The 22,138-nt window shown below is 32.4% G+C and overlaps 1 protein-coding gene across 8 annotated transcripts in view; it reads right to left on the bottom strand.

Annotated features, from left to right (window-relative positions):
• The window catches only part of LOC116336878 (sodium/potassium/calcium exchanger Nckx30C), a 33,585-nt gene that overhangs the window by 9,109 nt on the left and 2,338 nt on the right, over positions 1-22,138 (bottom strand). For 2 of the 8 annotated variants that reach the window (XM_031761066.1, XM_031761070.1), the window contains exons 2-3: positions 1,342-1,560; positions 888-1,237 (exon numbers count right to left, since the gene is read on the bottom strand). In XM_031761066.1, the coding sequence (XP_031616926.1) occupies positions 888-1,237; positions 1,342-1,560 (569 nt within the window). Of the gene's footprint in view, positions 1-839; positions 1,238-1,341; positions 1,561-4,593; positions 4,637-6,480; positions 6,565-6,654; positions 6,806-22,138 lie in introns of those variants that run through there. The other 6 variants (XM_031761063.1, XM_031761064.1, XM_031761067.1 and 3 more) reach the window with 5 other exon arrangements.

Here is a 22,138-nt window from a genome sequence, read left to right as displayed (position 1 = left end):
CCTTTTTTTCACAATTCATGTTATGTGTATCCATTTGAATGGCTTTGAGAGTTTCCAAAACTAACTCTGTAGCTCGAACAGTTGTCTGTTTGTGTGCTTTGGGATTTCAATGTTAGAAGTTAAATTAACTTTCTTTTACTAATTGAAAACGTTAGATTGTGTATTTGTCCGTGAATGTCGGGTTTAACCTGATACTATTATCGCCGAACAAAATTTTCATGGAAATGATCTGCTTTCTTGAAGTTCAACACTTTGATTGTAAATGTATTTATATTTTTTTTCGTCTGATATTTTATCGTCGTCCTTTTTTTCACTTTGTTTTATTCAAATTCTTCGAACACTCAATTATACAAATAGAATTTTATATGTGAATGTAGAACATATACAGAATTACAAAAAGAACAAAAATTATGCATATTTAGCAAGTGAGTTTGGGAATCGGGAAATTACGGAATTGTGCATAAAAAAAAATCTGGACTCAAAATAATTTGTGGATATTCGAAATAAGGATTTGGTTTTTGCTTCAAATGTGTTTTTTGTGCTTTATCTAATTCATTTTCTATGCTAAACTTAGGGGGATTTTTGTTAATTTCTTTCTCAATGTATGTTGCCAATTAAACGTGAAATTATAAAATGTATAGTCGAAACGGGAGGTAAAAAAAAAATCAATTTTTGTTTTTTTTTTATGGGATTCAGCGGAAATGGGGAGCTTTTGAGCAGGTGAGATGGAGAGAAAAAGATTTTTTTTTGTTCGATTCGGTTGAAAGAAATGCCGAAAAAAATAATAAAAAAAAAATAAAGACAAACAGCTGCACCACATGCATGGTTCCACTACTTACTGACTTATTATCAGGCATTAGTTGATCTGTGCTTCGTACTCTGGTCACCTTATTTTTATACAGCAATTTTTTCACTAGGCACTCCACCTGATGATTCCATTTCATGAACACCGCATACAATACATAGATCGAAAACAATATCAACGCCTCCCACCAGTAAATCTTATTATCACGAAAAAAATAGATCAACGTTAACAAACTGACACTGTAAAATGTACAATCGCGAAACAGTGGCCACCATGTGAGTGACAATAGTGTTTTTGAGAATATTGCACACATTCCGATAACGAATAAAATGTTAAACACGGCCGAACCAACAATTGTACCAATGCCAACATCATCAAATGACACAAATACACCAATCACAGATGTAAACAATTCGGGTGCACTTCCGCCAGCTGCCATGAGGTAAAAAAAAAAAACAATATATATTTTTTTGTGGAATTTAGCAACATTTTTTTTCGCGAAATAAGGTCTCTGCAATTAAAAAGTACTCATTTACCGGCCATAAAAGTCGCTCCGGCAACATCATCGGTGATGTCCAGCTTTTCGATTATTACATCCAATGAAGGCACAAAAAATTCATCGCAAACTATAGCTAAAGCGACAAACATATACATCACCCCAATTATGTGTAAAATAATAGCACCATTGCGACGCTCTTCCAAAGTGAATAAATCCTTTGGAAACAATGGATCTTTTTCTGGTGTTGTTTCATTATCTGTGTTGGAACGAATAAAAAAAGGAGATAAAATTTTATAATATTTTGCTTTAAAAATGTGAAAAATGTTTTGAGGCTCAGAATCTGAGCAAATTAACGCATTCCATCACCTCATTCAGTTGAAATTTTCAATTGGATTTTTTTTTTTGTTTTCATTTTCATTTCATGCATTCAATCAAATGTATATAAATTAAAAATAGCTCATCACAATGGCATGGATGGCATTCGAAATGAAACAAAAAAACAAAGATAAGAGAAAAAGCGTGTCATTCTTTGACAGGCTCTATCTGGAACCACATGGTGCGTGTTTTTCTCTTCTGCTGAACGAATGTTATTACATTACATAAGCAATAATATGTTTTTCCTTTATCAAGTAAAACCAATGTCTTTATATGGAAGTTAAAAACTCCAGAAATTATTTCAAACAATTTTATGGTTTATCGAAAAACGTGAAACGACTACCATCAGTTTTTTTTTCGTGTGTGTATGTGATGTAACACAGCAAATCCGTAAACTATATTTTTCATTTGCTCTATTTCAGTCAGTGTCCTCTTTTAGAATTTTTCAATATTTTTGTTACTGCTGCTACTTCTTGGCCTTTACTCCAGTTTTCACCGCATCATATTACTTTTCATTTTGTTTTCACAACTTTCTTCAAAACAGTTTAATTCCAATGCCTCTCAATCCGATTCAAGTGACACTGTATACCAAAAAAAAGCCTTGAATATGATAAATGCTGAAGGCACATTCTGGGGGTTAGTCACAAGACTTATTCAAATTACAAAAAGGAATCAAATGATTTTTTACAAGATTCATTCAATCCTATGACGTCTTGAGCAGATTCACAGATATTCAAAAATGATCTAAATTTATTCGTTGAAGATTTTTGGTTCGCCTATATTCAAAAGGATCAAACAAGTTTCAGTCGTTAATATCATTTTTCCCCAAAAGAGAATATAAAATATCATTTAAGTTGACCCCTCGTACAAAATTGAATACTGTTGGCTTAAAAGCGGGCGATGTTTTCTTTAAATTACCCCAAAAATGTCTGTCGCTTTTTTTAATTAATACTAAAAACGGCTGAATTGATAACGTGCTATTGTATAATGGCGTGTACTTCTTTTTTTATTTCGTTGCCATTCATAATATCTTTTCAAAGTAACAGTTGTCTATAGAAAATTCGTTGACTTTTGTGTGTCGCATCGTTCTTTTGAATTTTGAAATGTATTTTGCGCATTCGCCGAATCGGAATCTTAAACTTATATGAATACAGATGAATTCATGCTCGACATTTTTGCTGTTCAACTGTCATATACTTTGTGCAAATCTTTACTGATGAATATACTTTGAAAAGTGAGTGCGCCATTTAGATTTAACAATGTAAATCAGTGACGTAAATTTCATTTTAATCGCAAATTTGTTGCTGCATACCTAATTCGTTAAATCAAATCTTCAATCAAAAATTTCGTATGAACATTTCCATTTCGAAAATAAATTGCGATTTTGCTATACAATGTTGTTTGGCTGTCGAATATATTTTAAATTAAATTTTGATTTCAGCATATAAAATACAGGCGATCGATTTCCACTCAATATGATTTCCATCTGGAATTCTAATAAATCTTCAAATTGATTATTTTATCAATATAGTGGTGGACCATACAATGTTTCGTCCAACATTTTAATGTGCATTGCATATTTCATTGTTGTGGTGGGTTAGTGGATTGGTTCGGTCCGATTTCGACAAAATTCACTTTTTATAGTTCGCGTGTACCAGATACATTATTAAATTTAAAATTGCAATTTGGTCGGTTGGTGTTGTGCTGTGTTGATTTTCGTATTTCGTTGTTTATATTCGTTGTGGCTTAACCGAAAAAAAAAACATTGTGCAAAATTTGAACGGCACAATAGAACAAAAAAAAATGTGGACATTTGGTTGATCGCAATGCGTGCAGAGAGCATTTCGAATATACATGTTTGCCTCAACGAAACTTGCTTTAAATAATGATGTTGTAGCGTTCGCATTGTTAATGGTATTTACCAACCACAAACATCATTCCGTTGAATATCACCATCTAATCGCTGCTCTCATTTTGTCTTCACACTGTTTTCCATGCGTTGTACTGTTGTTTTTCCATCCAACAAACGAAAATTGAAGCGATTTCCTATGCCATGCGATAGCAGCTGGCCTTTTTTTTTGTATTTTATTTTGTTGTCTTTTCATAGTGAATGAGATGTATGCGATTGTGTTATTATGCACACACTCTCTGCGGTGGTGTCGCAAACACCAAATAGAATAAACTACCATAAATTTAATGCTCAGTGGGGTTCAACGTTCAACGCACTTGACAAGTGCCATTTGAATAATTGAAATGAAAATTAATAATTCATAGAAAATTTTCGGATGGAAGCTTTAAGTCTGGAGACTGCATTGCCAGCTTAACAACAAGCTCTTCATGTGAGTTTTCTTCTACAGCCGAAATTTACACGTGGTGCGAGCAACCAACATTAGAGAAATGATTTAAAATTTGAAAACTCATCATGCACTTATACTCCAATGCATTTGCAATCGCAACATGAGTATGCTGTATCAAAGCTTTTCAACACCCGAAAATAGCAACAACCAAAAGAATCCCATTGAAAATTTAGAGCGAAGAAAATCTGACTTGACGACTGTAAACTGTGTAGCAATCACTTTTGGGTATTGTTTGAACAAAATGACATAGCAAAAAAGAAAGCAAGCGTCCAACTCGATATGCCACCAATAAAAGCCCATATCATACTTGTTTGCGAAAGCATTTTGTTCTGTAACATGAAGGCACTCATCGGGCATGATAAAATAAATTGAAACAATTTTTAACCTATTTAATATTTCACAGATTTCACATTTCAATTTATTATATTCAAACAGAGAGATAGAAAATGCTGCATGAAAATATGGTATGTAATACCTTGTGGTGTATTTATGATGTAGTATGAAATGTTTAGCCTGAATTTCAATGTTTATGTCAAGACACTTTCCGGAAAACTTACATGAGATGTTACCACTTTGTGTCAGTCATTTTCCGACACTTTTTCCCATTTATTTCGTGAACTTAATCGGTTGACTTCAACACGTGACCCCGTCTCCGTGCATTCGTTCTTTCCTCTTTTTTTTTTTTATCTAAATCTAAACTTTCTCAACCATATCGAAAATGGATTTTTCTTCTCTGTCCTCAATGAGTTTCTAATTTTATTTCGAGCGTGTAAAAAAAGACACATATTCTGCGATGTGTGCTATAAAAATTTTCGCCTTTTTTGCTGAAACGTAATGGAATTTTATGTTGACAACAAAGAATACAAAAAGGAAAAAAAGCAACGACACACGTAATTCGACGAACATCAAGATCAATGTGTGATAAGAAACGATAATGTTTTGACATAATTCTTTTTTGTTCATCATCTCTTCTGTCAAAGCATCTTATTGCCGCTGTGTGTGCTCAATTTTTGCTCAACGGTTTTATGCTCTGAAATAACCATCATCTATGTCAGTGTCAATTTGTTTATTCTGCTGTTACTAATTAGCACAAGCGAGTATTCTTAAACTTAATGCTAAAAGCTGTGGAACGCTTAATTATGTTTCATGTTATCATTTTTAATCCGCCTGATTCAATTAAAATGTTGATATCAAGTGTTCCATTTAGTTTTTGTCATTCATTCGTCAACATTTCGGAATCATCAAGAATGTAATGGAATCCAACTGTGAACGAATGAAATGCTTGCCACCAAATGAATGGTGTTTGCATGAAAATTGATTGAAAGAAAATGTAATTTCGCTGCAAAGTAGTCAATCGTCATTCATTTATTAAAAGCAAAACACATCAATTGCCGCCGTATTTTCAATTAATTTTCTTGTGAATTGGCCAGGTGTTTGCTCTATATTTTTCATACAACATTCTATACAATTCATGTAGCGAGATATAGTGTGCAACAAAATCACGGCAATTTTCAGCGCCAAACGCACATGATGAAAGATTGAAAACATAAACACGTTAAATCGAAAATCTATACTAACATTCATTGGCACGGAATGATTGAACTATTTTTTAAAAGCAATTTTCAGCACAAGTGTGATTATAAAACAAATACATGTATGTGCTTTTATGTAGAGATAATAAACAATAATCAAGTGTGAGAGTCGTCAAATTGAACGAAATGTTCCAAAAATAAAATCTACCGTTGATAAAACGCCTTTTAATTATTTTATTTATGATTCATTTAATTCATCCGCAGTTAAAAGATCCGTTATTTTAGCGGGAAAAAGTGCATACGATAAAAAATGGGATGTATAGTCGAATGTCCGCACGTGTGAAAGTCGAAACTTGGGACTAGGTTTAAATAATTGTTCCAAAAATGTACTTAATTGTACCTTACTCGTTTGGATAATATTTGAGGTTCAAATTTCGGGGCACTTCAATTTGCCGGTCAACTAGCCAAAATAAAACTCAAAGATATTTTTTGAATTTTTATGGCTGATAATAATTGTACCTAAAATGTACCTTCAAAATAACATAATCATAAAGTCATTATTCACGGGGGGTTTCCCGAAAAAACGATTGCTTTAGCAGTCATACAATTTACGAATAATACAATTTTAACTTTTGGCGTGTTATCTACGAAAATTAATAAAATTTTCATGAAAAAGCCTTCTCAATTTATCTATAGAAAAATATCATGAATAACAGCCAATTGGAGTGATGTGTATTTAGTGTGTTCATTTATATTTCACTAAATCAACATTTCCTATAAAGGCATAATTTTAAACAAGAAAATTAAGCAGATCACTTTTTCGAACAAAAATTCTAATAGGATTCAGTAGAATAAAAGATGAAAACGACCAAAAATTATTCAGCAATATTACTTCTAAACAATTGATATTACCTAACTGAATGAAATTATAAAAATTTTCATATTCTTCAAATTCGTTCCCAATTTCTGCATCTGGATCAGTTATGATTATATTTCCTGAGAAGAAGCCGAACATTTCAAGACAATTTAAATATTTTATTTCTTTATATAAAATTATACTCAAATATTAAATTTCGTTGAATATACCTTGTACACTCGCACCAACGAGAAAAATTATCAAGAATAAAAATCTCATCTTTCTTTTTGTTTGAGCAAATACAATTGCCAAAGTATTTACAGCTTTATGTAGACATTTCAGGCAAATTAATACGAAAACACTTTTATTTTGTGAAATATAATACAACTCTCGAAACTATTTGGAGCAGAATGATTATTTACTACGCGTAACCTGCAAAGTTATACCAACGTTCTGATTTAAAAATGTAATCTCAAAATAAAAACAAAACGTTTTTATTCGTCAACATTTAATATGACTTTGAAACATACTTCCTTTTTGTATGCTCCAAACAAGATAAGATGCACGCGTAACCTCCAGAGTGTTTGTTCATTTTTTATTCATTTCCACGCGTTGATAAGTAAATGAACAAAAAAACGAACGAATGAAATCCATAGTCTTCATACGCTGTTTTGCCAACTCCAAGTAGCCACCTGATGGTTGTCTTGTGAACCACATTACTTTAAATGTAAACAGCTTTCGATTGCACTTGCACCTCAACATCGTACAATGCAATGTTGGCATAGTTCACTCGGCAACTTTCACATGCAGCACTGTACCAGATTTGCGACGTCACAATGTTTCATTATGTGTATGATGAAATCACTGAATATTCCACTTTTCTCGAGCGACCTCTATCGAGTTGTTGTAGCAAAAGCAAATTTTTCTGTCTCGTCTCCATTTACTACTAACACAAGATTGAATCATTGAAAATTTTTATGTGATTTAACTGAAGTTGACCGTTTGCACATGTGACTTGTGAGATGGCGTATAAACGTCGCAGGTTTCTGAGAATTGGCTTTAGAAAATCTAGAGGAATAAATAAAAACTCATCTTCAAGAAGCAGAAAAAAACGATTATGTGCTTTTTTTCGATGACACTAAAACTGTAGCACATACGTCCTGCGCACCATCAACGGGTTCAATAATAAGCTCTATCTTCTATCATTAGACAGCGACGACAAGAAATAAATCTTATTAATCAGATTTGGTTTTGTAATCCATAGATTGTCGACGGAAAAGGATATAGCACCACTACCACATACAAAATAGAAATGTTAAAGTGTTGCGTTAAATATCAGTTTGTATAAAGCACATTGAATTTAATCGCAAAATCGTCGTCATATTCGCATGAAATACAACATAAACGATGTCTGTCACTTTATATCATTGCAATTTTAAATATGTTTCCAATCTTATGTTCGTTTATTTCTAGTTTTTCGTGCTTTATTCGCTTTCTCTCTCTCTCTCTCTCTCTCTCTCTCTCTCTCTCTCTCTCTTTTCATCTATAAAACGAAAATATAATATCGCTCTAATCCCCCATGAGGGTAATAAATACGCAGGAAAATATATACATGAAACACGAAAACTTTTAGTAGCGGGATGTTTTACTATCTAAAGCATATGCGATTATAGGAAAGAAGAAGAAGAAAAAAATGCTCCCCATAGAATTTTATTTAACGGATGAATTATACCATAGATCGCAGTGTGAAAGGATTTATGCGCTTGCTTTATTGTTTACAGCTCATATTCAATTTAAATGTTCAACAAAATCGTTTGGATGTATTACATTATTAAGCTGTTCTGACGAAATGGTGCAAGGCAACAAGAGCGCCCGCGCTCGCGCGCACATACTGTATATATGAGCGAATCTGTGATTATGGTAATGCTCGTTACATTATATTTGGTTTTTCTCATCTTTGTACATGTGCCATTTTTTCGTATTGTTTTTTTTTCCTTCAAGTCCTTCAACAATGGAGCGCATTCAGATTCAAGCTAGAATACATATCAAATACAAAACAAAACGAAAAAAGGCAAAAAAATACACCCAGTAAACATGCACAATACACAGCCAAACCCATGAAACTATTTACTGTGCAAAGCTATCGTGTAGCATGAGTGGAGATTTGGGAACCGTAACATTGTAACAATAATGACGATACAGTGCACGGAAACAATAAAACTCGAACTGTCAACCACGGTTTATTGTGTTGAATATTGTATAAGAAATTTCATATTTTCGTGTAAAAAATTATACGTCACAACAGCGACAACGGAAACACCATGTATTATATTCCATTATATTTTTACTTTGACTATTTTTTTTTATTGAACTTTTACGTTATTTACTCATCACTCATGTCATGGAATTTATGTATATGCTATTTGGGCACTAGATTTTTTTTGACAATGCAATTTGTTGTTGTTTTTTTGCACTTTACACAACTTCATGTGCTATAAGACATTGTAGTTAACTTGTATTCGTATGTGCTTGCGAAATTTACTGGACTGAAGTTATCATTCATGATAGAAGAAACCTGTACACGGTTTTTGCGAAGCGAAAAAATCATCTATAATCATTACAACATTAATTTGCCCATAAATCACACCCCGACGATAAAGAATGACACATTCTATCAACGAAAGAGACACTATAAATGCAATGTTGCAACCAATGAATTTTAAAAGAGTCGAAGCGAAGCAGCAAGAAACGACGAGTGCTGTTGACGGAATATGCATCGACAAAAATGTGTCTGGAAAAATTTCCAACCACCGTCAAAAAGTGGTGATTTTTAATCAACGATAAACGATTTTCAATTTCATCAAAAAAAAAAAAACCATTACTAATGAGTGAAGGAATTTGTCCCGTCTCAAACTTTGGTTAGCAATTTGCAAGTTTTTTTCAACCTCACATTGAACTTTTTTCTTTAAACATTTTGCAGTAAGCCATAAATAATCGATTTGAAATATGTGTGTCGCAAAAGAAGATGGTAATTTTCTGGGTTTTGTTGCTATTTTGTTGGTTTTATTCGTAAGATATCGAATCTGATATATAAAATACATTGTTAGATAGAGAGATATGAAACAATTTTATTTGTCGACAAAAAGCCAAATTATACTTAAAATATTGTTAGTTAAATCACGTCCTTATAAACTTACAAATAACACTTTTATGATTCAAGGTTCTTTGCATTTGATGTTTATATGTGTACATTATAATGGAATAAATTTCTAGCGCGATTCAGTTCATGTCACTCGATACATATTCACACACAAACACACACACACTTCCATTTTTTTATGTAACAATTTGTGGTAATGGAGAGCTGATTGCGTGTCCATTATATTCAAGTGCATGAATGACCCATATCACTGGTCATTTGCTTCTTATATCTGTTTTGAGACGTTTTTAGTTTTTTTTTTTTAAATCATCTAGAAAATGATTTGAAAATAAAAAAAGAGACGAAAAGTGACATACTAACTGAAAAATTGTTCAATGCGGCTGAACGAGGACAAGAAGAAATAAAAAAAAACCGAATGAAGAAAAAACCATAAACCATGACAATGTAGACTATCATTATGTGACTGTCAATATCACGATACACGAGTATGGTATTGAAGTATCATCATTCAATGTAAAAGAAATCGATTTTTCAGTATTGCCATTCAATTTTTGAGTGTACTATAACATATTTCACGGATGGAAAATGAATATAAAAAAAAATCCAATTTCACACAGCATATATTGGATAACATAAAACGGCACATTCAAATGCAAACCTGAACAAAAATATAACCAATTCCCGTATAGGGGTAAGCTTTGGAACCTTATACCTACCATTTTATGCTTAATTTATTCAACACTATTATTGTGATTAATTATTATTAGAATTTAAAATGAGTGTTGTTACAAAATCGTGCACCATGTCAAAATGTTTGAATTAGCAGAAAATTGCTCATTTTCGCGTTTAAACCTCACCTATGTTCCAATTTTAAATTTTCAAGATAATCAATGTAAAATTGTTCAATCATTATTTTGGTAAACAAAATTACTTTTATGCTCACTACGGATGTCGTTTCCACCCTACAGTCATTACCCTACAGTCATTACTCCCGAATTTTGTACAGAGTGTTTCCGTTGATTCGAATCGCTGTTCGATTAGCATATGAATGATGACAGTGTTTCAAAATTCATGTGATATGGCAGTGAACATGTTCAAAGTTTGGAATATGAATAATTAGCCAAGCGTTTATCTATCACGAAGTAAATTCGAGGCGACATTATGTTGCGATGTGATTTCAGCGATTGTGTCAACGTAGTTAAAAATTGAATGCTACTATTATGCAACATAACCCTTAGTTGGCGAAAATAAAAGCACACAGTGCCATTGGTGGGCAATGCTAAATAAAATCAACACCATCAATCATAAATGACTACTTTCAATTGGTTTTACATCTGATTCGATTTTGTGGCCAATTGAAAAAGTGAAACAAACATTATTTTGCATCGAATAGCAAATCGACACAAATATTTCGATGTTTTAGAAAATGATTACATTTTTAATAATACACGCTAGTTAGATTGAAATGTGAAGCAATTGATTTATCAATTATTGACATAAAAGTTGAGCTTTTAAACGATACAAATTAGGCTGTAATTGTCATGTTGAGCTTAATAACCAAAGGCCAGTTTTTGTGCATGTTATTTATTGAATACGACGTACATCTTTTGATTGGGACAAGAAAGATAACTTTTATTTGTTTTCCCAGTTTTTTTCTGAATGGTGGTTTCCCAGGTGTCTGCTATTATCATATGTCGTCATTTGTTTATGGGTGGTAATGAAACCGGTTAGTTAAAAAAGAAAATGGTTAGTAGAAAATGTAGAAATAGTTAGTGAAATAAATATTAATAAATTTCTTGGAAAAAGATGTTGTTTTTAAAAACATAAATTTGACTACAAAATCGACACACATTTAATCTCATTGAATTGATAATTTTTTTATAAACGTTTGATCACTTTGCTTTCTCTACATATCGACAGAATGGAATTTAATTGGTCTGCGCCATCTTATCAAATGGTGATGAAACGAATGTATGACATCATTGAATATTGAAAACCAGTGCTCTCACATCAGTGTTTGGGTGCAAGAGAATTAATTTGGTATTTGTGCTAGTTAATTTGACGATTTTTTTTACTGTAGCCCCAGAGAAAGTAAATGACTACAATTTTATTGGATGTAGCTTTAGATGGGTAGGAGATAAAGTTAACACTGTTATTGAAACTGGTTCTGAAGTAGCAGAACATACAATTAACGCTGGTGCCTTCGTAGTAGGTTGACAAAGGGGTGATATCTAGAGGGAAGACACGGTTTTTTGTGAGCGCTAGTGTTCCGTAGTATTTCTAGTAAAACGCCATATAACATGTACATTTTACATTCTAATAAATTCCAGTTTTTTTAAGTATCAAGTTCGTGTCTTCCCCCATTGGTGATATCAACAACATACTCATAATTCCGTTTCAAAGTAATTCGGTGGAGTGAGTCAGCAACCATCATTATTAGTTTATTGACAACAGACACCGTGACCTACAACATAACGCTGTTGAAATCAATTGAAATAACTGGGAAAACCAAAATTCAATGCGTAATATTTTGTATAGAAAATAAAAAACCAATAATCACCAACACTTGCTGTACATATTTTATGGACTGTTATAGCATTATATATACGAAAATAATAATAATTTGAGCACTCATCGAATAAATCTAAAAAAAAGTACAATCACTGCAGACCATTGCTTTTCTTCATTTTCACAAAACAACGAACAAAAATCCTGATAGAGCTGCCGTCGTTTACAAATGTTACTTTCGGTCATTTCACTCTATTCTCTTACCGTTCGCTGCTTCTGCCAAAATTCAGTGCTGTATTTAATCGAATAAAATTATTTGGCATTCATAACATGTAGATGTGAAGTTAAAAACAGTGGTGTTGGAATTTCGTCGAATTGTTCTTTTCAAGTTGATTTTAAATCACTTGAATTCTTGTGAATCAAGGCAAATGGAAAAACTCAAAGAGAGCATAAAAGCCAAAAGGCGAGGAAATGTTTTTGCGACATATTTTGGTTTCCAAATGAATTCCATCATTAGTTGTTTGTTCTGCCAAACCCTCTCTCTCTTTCTCTGTGCCTCTCCTCTCCTATGTACATAATTCGATATTTTCTTATGCTCAATTCTCTTTCTCCGAAAGCCATCTTTGGTCGTAAGCGTCGCGTTGCTTTTTCAGTTCTGCATAATTATGGCGTTAAATTATGTGTGTGCTTCAAGCATAGAAATTTGGTTTTGGAGAGGGTGAGGTGTGTCCCGGCTATTATTTCTCTCGGCACATACACCATTCCATGAATTCCATTTAATATGGGCCATTCCAATTGTATAGAGGCATCTATAACATAATAATATGGCATCAGAGTTGGCATTCCGCTGCCAACTATAGACATCGAACGTATGTCACTTGCAAATTCAAGCATTGCAGATATTTCTTTTCATTTGTTCATATTATAGAAAACCAAAAACGACACAGAGGGAGCGAGAGCGAGAGAGAGAGAGACCGAAACGAAAAAAAACTCTGTCTAAGTTTTGCTTTTAATTACATAAAATTGCGTTAATGGATCGGAGAAATGGACAATTTATTTGTGCTTAATGCGTGTTAGCTTGCGATATTTTTTGTCGGGTAGTTTTCATTTTCATTAGTCGTTCTTTTTTTAGGGCTTATTCTCTGTGTGTTACGTTGCTCTCAATAACGCTTTGACTTAATTCGTGAATATCAAGTACATCGAAATAAATAGTAGAATTACGACTTTCACATTGATAAATTGCCATAGATTGTATGTAATTTGACCTTTATTTGATGCTCCATTAGCAGTTCAGCTAATGCTTCATACAAATGCACAATGCACTATATAAATCAAAGCGATTTTGTTACACTTACTCCAGTTTTTTGCTCTCTTCTTCGTTTGTAAAACAACACCATCCGCAATACCTCATGTATATATACGGTTTGCAATTTGAAACGCGAAATTCCAACTATAAGCCATTTATCTATATATTTGCTCAAATCGTGCAATTAAAAGTGCTATCAATCAACTTTTCAAACAAAAAAAGGAGGGTTTTGGCTTCACTTTACAACTTACGCAGACACACACACATTTCTGATGTTTTCCATCGCTACTGTGCATTGTGATTTTCGTTAGAATTTAAAGTTTTTATCCACGTTCACACTATGGGTGTCTACAAAAACCCAACACTTACTTACTGGAATTTGTACTAACTTGTACGATAATCGTTTGAAGCATTTTTCTTGCAAGCAGAAAAGAATATCCGGCAGCAAAATGCACTTAAAGAAGAAGAAAAAAACGTCTTGAATATTTAAAACTCTTTCTATTCATCGGGCAAAGAATTTTTTCTTCTTCAGTTGGTTCATTTTGTGGTGAAAAATTTAAACTTTTAAGCAGTTATCTAAAGTGTATAATCTACATTTGTAGGAATTGAAATTTGTTGAAATTTACTTTTTTCCCCTTTCGCTACCATCTTATTGTTCGCATATTACGAAATATTCTAAGCACAAACAAGACACACACAGAGAGAGAGAGAGAGAGAAAGGTACCAAGAAACTTCAATGCAGCTTTTGTTTTACTCGTTTTCTTGCATTAGCATATTCATCTTTTCGAATTCAACGCGGGAACGTGAGGAATAAATTAAAGTTGAATGAAGAATGAATAAAACAAAAGACGAAAGGGAAATCGAGTGGAGCGTACATATTTATGTTGTTCGGCAGTTTCAAAGGCAAAGTATGTACATAGTAAGACTTTTTGGTCGGTACATTTCACAAATGAGTAAGAACGAGCTAGAGAATGAGAAAAATAGAACTTCCGTCAGAGAAGTCTACGCAATATACAGAACGCATACATTTGAAATGGTGTTTCATCGATTCGGTCATAAAATTTTTTCTTTATGTTGTACGTGAACGTCTCACACAGCCTCGTCTTCCAAATATGAAAGTCACTCTTGATTTCACTTGGCTTCGAACCGAATGTAAAGAACCTACTTCACATAGTTGTTTACCGTCTTACATTTCGCAAACCAGATGGATATGGACCAAACATCAAAATTGTATGTCGCATACGAAGAGTAATGCTTTATTGGCATTTTATTCAATTATGTATAACCTGGGTATTTAGTAGTCAAAATGGCATAATAGTTTCTCGGGATCACACGTATATGAATACTCTCCCATCACATGCACAATTTCGGGTCGCACTCTATCCCATGACGCATTGACGAAAATGCTCTATACATTTTTGGAAATAATATTGTTGTTTATTCATTCCTTGTGCAATTACATTTTTTTAATCTCTAAGATGTTGCTTGGTTTTCTTGTGTTTTTCTTTACCTTGCTGAGGTAAAAACAAGCATAAAAGTTGGTTTAATCAGGTACCTCTGACCCGATTTCCATTTTGATGAGCACAGGATAAGCGAGGGCAAATTAAAACTGATGCCAAAAAAATTCTTGATTAGACTGTTGATTTAAGCATCACAAATATTGTTTGATTTTTCCGAAGCATTTTTTTTTTTAATTCAAAAGAATTATTTGTTCAGTTTGTTTTCAAACATAGTAAACTCTATATTTCTTCGTGCTTTTTGAAAAAGATTGTTTTTTAATTAATTGTTTGATTGTGCAATAGCAGTTGAAAGTACGCACACACACATAAGTAGAAGTAATTATAAAATCTTGATAGAGAACTCCATGAAAAGCAATTAACTGCTGAAAGACCAACAACAACAAATCAAAACGATTTTACCGATTCCAAGTAAGCACTTTATATACATGTTGTATAAAGCATTTTCTCATCTAATCTGTAACTGAAACATAAATCACAATCGTTTTATAGTGCACACTGAATCTTCTTTGTGGATACGAAAACATTCCGTTTTCCATTCCGCCAAAGTATTGATTTTGAAATGAGTTCACATACATTTATGTTGTGTTTTCCATAGTTCTCCATTTTTGGCTCATACATTCATTATCCGCAAGTTATTTGCCACATTTTTTTGCGTGCAAAGTGAAATAACTACAAATGTACATGCATATTTCGAAATCGTTCGTATATGGCAGCAATCAGACGAAGTGTGTAAAATCGAAGGCTTCTCTCTCTCTCTCTCTCTCTCGGTATATATATTAAAACATTTTTCGTAAAAGCGTTTCGCTTTTTGCAGCACATTCAGTGGAATGAGATTTATGTTTGGCAAAATCCATTCACAAAAAGTCATTCATTTAGTTCTTAATGTCGGTCAAGAAAATCTTTTCTTCGACTGCTATTTCCCTTCGATTCATCTTAACTTTGTTTTCATTTCGTTGAATTGCAATGGACACCTTCCAAATAAAATGAATACACACCGAAAACCAGCAAGTTGAAAAGTTTACAAGAATTTCAACAATTTGTTATGTAACAAGATACAATGAGATGACGCTTTTATAGAAAGAAAAAATGATAATAAGATGCACAACTTTTCTAAATTACACAATGATACACATTTTATCGTATTTGTGAACAAGAAACTTTGATAAAATCTCGTGACACATTTGGTCGGGGAGCATCGGGGAGAAAATGGAACAAATAGCATTGAGCTGAGTGGACAGCACCCGAAAAAAGACAGAAACTATAATGAAATATCGTGAACATGTAACATGAGAATGTGTTCTATACAATGGATGGATCCTATATTCATGTACAAACGGATACATTTCAATAGAAATGAGAAAAAAAGGACCAACATTATTGTGTACTTCTTTTGTAAATTGTTGCCATTCGAGATGATGCTTTGTGATTTGAAGAATACGAAAACTAACGACGCCTTTTGACTTTTCACTCATGCCTGTCACCTCCATCAAAGAATTCAACACCATTCACAATTTCTTTTTAGTTCATTAAATCACATTCGCTTTTCTAATCTTTGGTGTGAGAATTTGTTGGTGGTGGTTTTTTTGTTGCTTGATTCAAAGACGAAAAAGAAGAAGAATAGTATGTTTGTCAGTTGTTTTTACCTTGGACTTTGATTGAACTACTTTTTCAAAATAGAAACATAAAGATCTCCCTTTGTTATCTTCACAGTTTACAATTTAGCTCCACCGTCTTTTTATCTTTCTTTCATACTCTTCTGGGTATTGTAGAATTTATATGGAAATCAGTTTCAATCAAAAAGACCATGCTCCAATAAAATTAACATTGACGATAAGATTTGTGTGGTTGACAAGGACAAGAAGTGACGAAAAGACATTGTCTGGTTGAAAAACTCCATGCACGAATTGGAAAAAAACCGAAGAAAATTATGGATGCTCTAGTTTTTTTCTCTGTTCCAGCGTGTAGTTTGCATGAACTGGAGCGAGTCTCGTTTAACTTGATTTTTATTGTCCTTTAAAAGTGTGTTAAATGTGACATTATTGTCGCGCATATTTTCCGGCCCATAGTTTATAGTCAAAATACACGTTTTTTTTCAGCAAAAACTTCTTTCCCTTGACTTTTGCTGCTTCTTCCAACGTCGTCTTAGAATATAAATGGCAAGAGAGTTATAGTGGCAAAAAGTGAATACGCAGCAATATGCAATAAATACATGTACAAAAATACAATAATAATAATAATTATGTAATTGTGTATATAACACTGACTGAAATACAAACTAAAAGTTATACAGAGTTGAGTGTGCACATTCACTTCTCAACAATGGAGTGGAATAACAAAATATATTGGGTAACACATGAGTGCGGTGTCCTTAAGTGCGTGTTGAAGGTGCCGTTGTCGTTATACAGAATAAACATGGAGTTAATATTGTATAAAACAGAGGAAAAATTTATGTGCACACATGAACGCATATCCATATACCTCTTAATGTTCCGGTTTTGCACAAATTACTATGTAGTAGTAGCAGCAGTAGCACGATTTCCGCTTTTACTGAATTAAAAACGCAGAAATACGCGTACTTAATAATATTTAATGACAAACTTTCATGACCAAATTGGACTGTCGCCCATTAATTTTGATTTAACATAAATTTATGGCGCAAAGACGAAAGTAACACACTCATGTTTAAGCAAATTGTTATTATTATCCAAATGTCAATTGAAAGATCGAAAATTATGACCAAAAACACATTGAAAAATTGTATATATAATTCAATACATTATATCAATATATAAACTAAATGCCGTACAAAACGGAACACACAGTCAGACATATCCCATTTTTTTTTTCAATCCATTCAATATAAATAGCACCTCTTTTCAGACTCAATCTATTATATTTGAATGGTCAAATGTTTTGTTGGCTTTTTGGAGTTTTACATGCATAAACACGTCTGAATTGATGTATGCAAAAAGCGATAATAATTTTATGAAATATTAATGAAAATGACTTTTTTTCGTTATTATTCATTCAATTTTTCTGTGGGCGTTGAATATTTGTATTATTTTTGGTATACACTGAAAATTGCTTATAGCAATCAAGCGATGAAACGATCACGGTTGTTATAAAAGCACACAAGATAATATAAAATGAGGGAGCGAACCAGCCTTTTAATTTTCATTTCAAATGCGAGGGGCCTATCGCAGCATTTCGGGAGTGATTTGTGAAATCTTATACAAACTTCCACTGGATTTACAACAATAAAATACTTGCCAGTGTAAAACTTTTCAGAAGCACGAATCAGGTGACACACAAGCCCCTGGATGAAATGCTATCACTTTAGTTTTCATTTATAATCAAAATGATTAATGTAAATCATTTGGACTTGGGGTTTTTTACAGTCACGAATCTCCTCTCATACATTTTGTATGAAATTAAAATATTTTCGGGCATTTGGTTAACGAGTTATTATGTAAATGTATACTGCGGCAAACAGCAGCGTTTTTTCAATTTTGAAAAATTTGATAACATTTGCAGTTTTTTTTCGGTTAAAGAATCATCCATTTCCATAAAAAAAAATCTACATCAGATCATTTAACATTGTTGTTAAACACATTGTTCACCAATTCTAAAGTGAAATATGAGCAAAAATATTTCGAACTTTTTTTCCCGTAAATATCTCGTTTCAGCATTGTTCACGACGACAAAAAAAATTGCCAGTTTTATCGTTTCGAATACAAAAAGCGGGACGGGAACAATGTAAAGGAATTTACCGTCGATTTATCTATATCTATAGCCTTTCATCATTCGAATGTTTATCAGACAATGCCGTTTCCTTTTTGTGGGCATAACAAAAATTTTTTTAAATCGTTCTACGCATTCATTAATCTTCTAACTTACCTCTCCACCACCCACCCCGCACACACACACTGACAACAAATAAACTGATGATTAATCAATATCGCCGAAATTTTTTCATAGATATATAATAAATCGTTCACAAATATATTTACATTTGGTAACATTCAAATACGGATTAATGTCCATGTCAAGAATGACGCAAACAAAAAAGAAACACAATGTTCTCACCATCATTTACAGGGATTCAATTGTAATGACGGCTTCGTTTTTTGCATATGATTGTTTTCATAAAATACCAAAAATCAACATCCAACGCACACATAAAGCATGACTTTGTTTCATTTTGAAAATGCACCATTCACGGATGGATTACAAAAGAATTCTCGACCCAATGACTCTGTTATCTCATTTCTCTCATTTATACCCAAAAACTTTATGTTGATTCAATTTTATTGTGAGTGGGAAAAAACAGATTTTGTTATATTTGCATACACTATATTAGGTCATAAGCTATTTTTATGATTCATTTTCGTGTTAAATGCACTCAAAGGAGAAATCACATCATAACAACGTCATAAAGATATATTTTGTGGGATGTATAATGTGCATCTGTAAAGAATAAATATTTGCAATGCAAATACCATTTATTGTTTACAAGAGACTGTTGTATCAACAGCTTCATAAACTCAATTTGAAGTTTGCACTTGAAGAATTGAAATGGATAAAAATGGTTCCATAAAAATAGTTTCGATTTTTCGTTAGGCTAAAATCGTTATTTTTCCATTGGATCAATGTTATTTTGCCACATATTCTTTTGATAATGCGTCAGTTTGTAAGCCCTATAATCTGACAACATAAATGTCACACAATAAATATTAAATAATAAATATTTGTTGATCTATATAGATCAAATGCCCTGTGGAGTGTGGACTCGGTGTCTAACTTTGTTCAATAAACTTCAATTCCAAATATTGTTGTATGAAAAACGAAGTTAAATAGTCAAATTACTCCTATTTACTTTTCAAACAATCGTATCCAAGCGTCGCATGAGACTAGGGGCTCGGAACTTGAAAAAACTTCAAATAAACACAGTTTTGTGGTTATTTGTGATTGATTTGTATCATGTTTTGATGTAAGTCAAAATATCACTAGTAAAAATGTGTGAACATGCGTGGTTATATGGCGATATAAAAAATGCTTCCGAGCCCCTAGACTGATTTTGAGTTGAATGAATGTTTCAAAAGATTCAAATACAATCACCACCTATCTAAATTGGGTTGAAATAATTACAAAATTCGTCCAAATCAATGGTTTTTGAGTTTAAATTAAAAATCTAATAATCAAGATACTAAATATATAATATCTAAATACCAAAGAAAAAACAAATGTTATATATCTCATCTATGAAGTTCGCATTGCCTGTATGCGCAAGTTTCAATAACAAAAAAAATGTAAACTTTTGTAAAATGTACGATTTGTACAGAGGTGTTTTGTTTCATCTAGTCAACAACAAGGGAGTGTGTTTTCACATTCGAATCAAAATGTAGTTCTTTGTCTTTTACGTTGAATGTGTTAGGTGATGATGAATGAAATATTTCACTGGTGTATATACACTTTTGCCATTTGTGTATTTACCAATTAAAATTCACATCGCACTGATTTCAACACAAACTTCACTCATTCGCTTTTAACAACTCAAACAAACATATATACATTTTGAGTTGTTGTTTGAAAATGCTTCAATTAAATACTAATTTCAAAATAATTTTATGCCACAAATTCCATGAAAGAGAAATTTTTCGTGATTAGACAATTAGAGAAGAGCAGAAAAAAATATGTATGATTTTTCGATGTACGTACATAAATAACCAACGCTAAATCGATTCGTTGGATTATTTATTGGCTGTGCTACTTTTATTCGAATACTAAATTATACATATGTATATTTTAGCTTCTTTTTTTTTGAAGAAGAATAGAGAGTTTAAAAAAATTGGCACAATACCCGCTGCGCATGTAGGCGTGAATGTGTATGATAATATTCTGAATTATTATTGAATCGCTGCGTAATGGAAAAATGTGTTGAACTGGATAAAATAACATAAAACTAGGGAAAAAAGTACTTTGAAAAAAAAACTCAGTAGACTTTTTTTTCATCCAGTCGTTACATTTTCACCTTTTTCTATTGCGTGTACTTTCGCTTGATATCAATGCAGAATTGGACGCTTTGATTGAACAATGATGAGAAGAGAGAGCGAAAGAAATAGAGAGAGAGAATCAGAGATAGAGAAAAACACAATGAAAGAGTACTCTAAGTGGTACACACTTGATGTTAAAGTGATAAAAAACATAGATGTAGATAGAGATAAAAAACTACCCAAAGTACCGGCAATCCGTGAAATATGATGCAGAAGTAATTCTCACAGACGGAAAATGTTCGAGAATAGAAAAATAGAAAAAAGAGGAAATTAAAACTGAATGACAATTGTATCAAAGTGCTTCTATCTTCGTATATTTTTTTATTGAATTCAGTCGCTCTTTTTTTTCTTTTCCACACTTCTATTGAATATTTTATGCAAAGCTAGCTTCGGGGTAGTAACTAGCTACAGAATAGTAGAACGGAGAAGAAATGTTTTACAAAGTTTGAAGTAGAAGCTTTTTACATTTATCTCTTTTTTTCCATCTTTATTTACTTGTCAGCCAAAGGATTGGAGGAATTTGTCAACGTTAAAAATACTTCAAACTCAAATCGGTCAACTGGAACCAAAATAGATTCGAATTTTCTTTTTTTTACAGCATAAATATGAAATATCTATATTGATGCATTCCAAATCGAAAAAAGTTGTCCAAAATCTATATCTGTGTTTTGTTTTTACAATTCTTGGGCTTGAGATGATCGAAACTGGTTGAAATTTGCGGAATTTTCGGTCAGAAATATTGAATTTTTCCCAAAAATGGATATCTTTTAAATTAAATTCGACTGAATAAATTTAGAAATATTTCTGCACGCCGAGCTAATTGATTTGAGTGGTACCAACTACCAATACCAACTCAATTTTAAAGAAGATACTTTGTAAGTCATAATTCTTATCTTGATTGTTTTTTAAAGCTTTGCCACACATGTCAATCATATCGTTTTTTATTTGATATGGAAATGTTTTATATTAACGTATAAAACCATTTCGACCAAAAATCGAGTCTCAAATATTATCATTCTTTTTTCAAACAGAAAAGGAGAGAAATAAAGAAAAATTAAGAGCCAACTAGGGAGATATATAGAACTTATTAGAATGCACCATTTGAAATTCTGTCTAACAACTCCTATTATTCATTACGTTAAGCAAAAGAAATCCATGGCAAAAATG

Source organism: Contarinia nasturtii, unplaced genomic scaffold (genome assembly GCF_009176525.2).
Source record: "Contarinia nasturtii isolate CC-2019 unplaced genomic scaffold, AAFC_CNas_1.1 Cnas_scaffold_220, whole genome shotgun sequence".
Classification (NCBI taxonomy): domain Eukaryota; kingdom Metazoa; phylum Arthropoda; class Insecta; order Diptera; family Cecidomyiidae; genus Contarinia; species Contarinia nasturtii.
The sequence above is the reverse complement of the archived record's forward strand: the minus strand, read 5'-3'. Positions and strand labels throughout refer to the sequence as shown.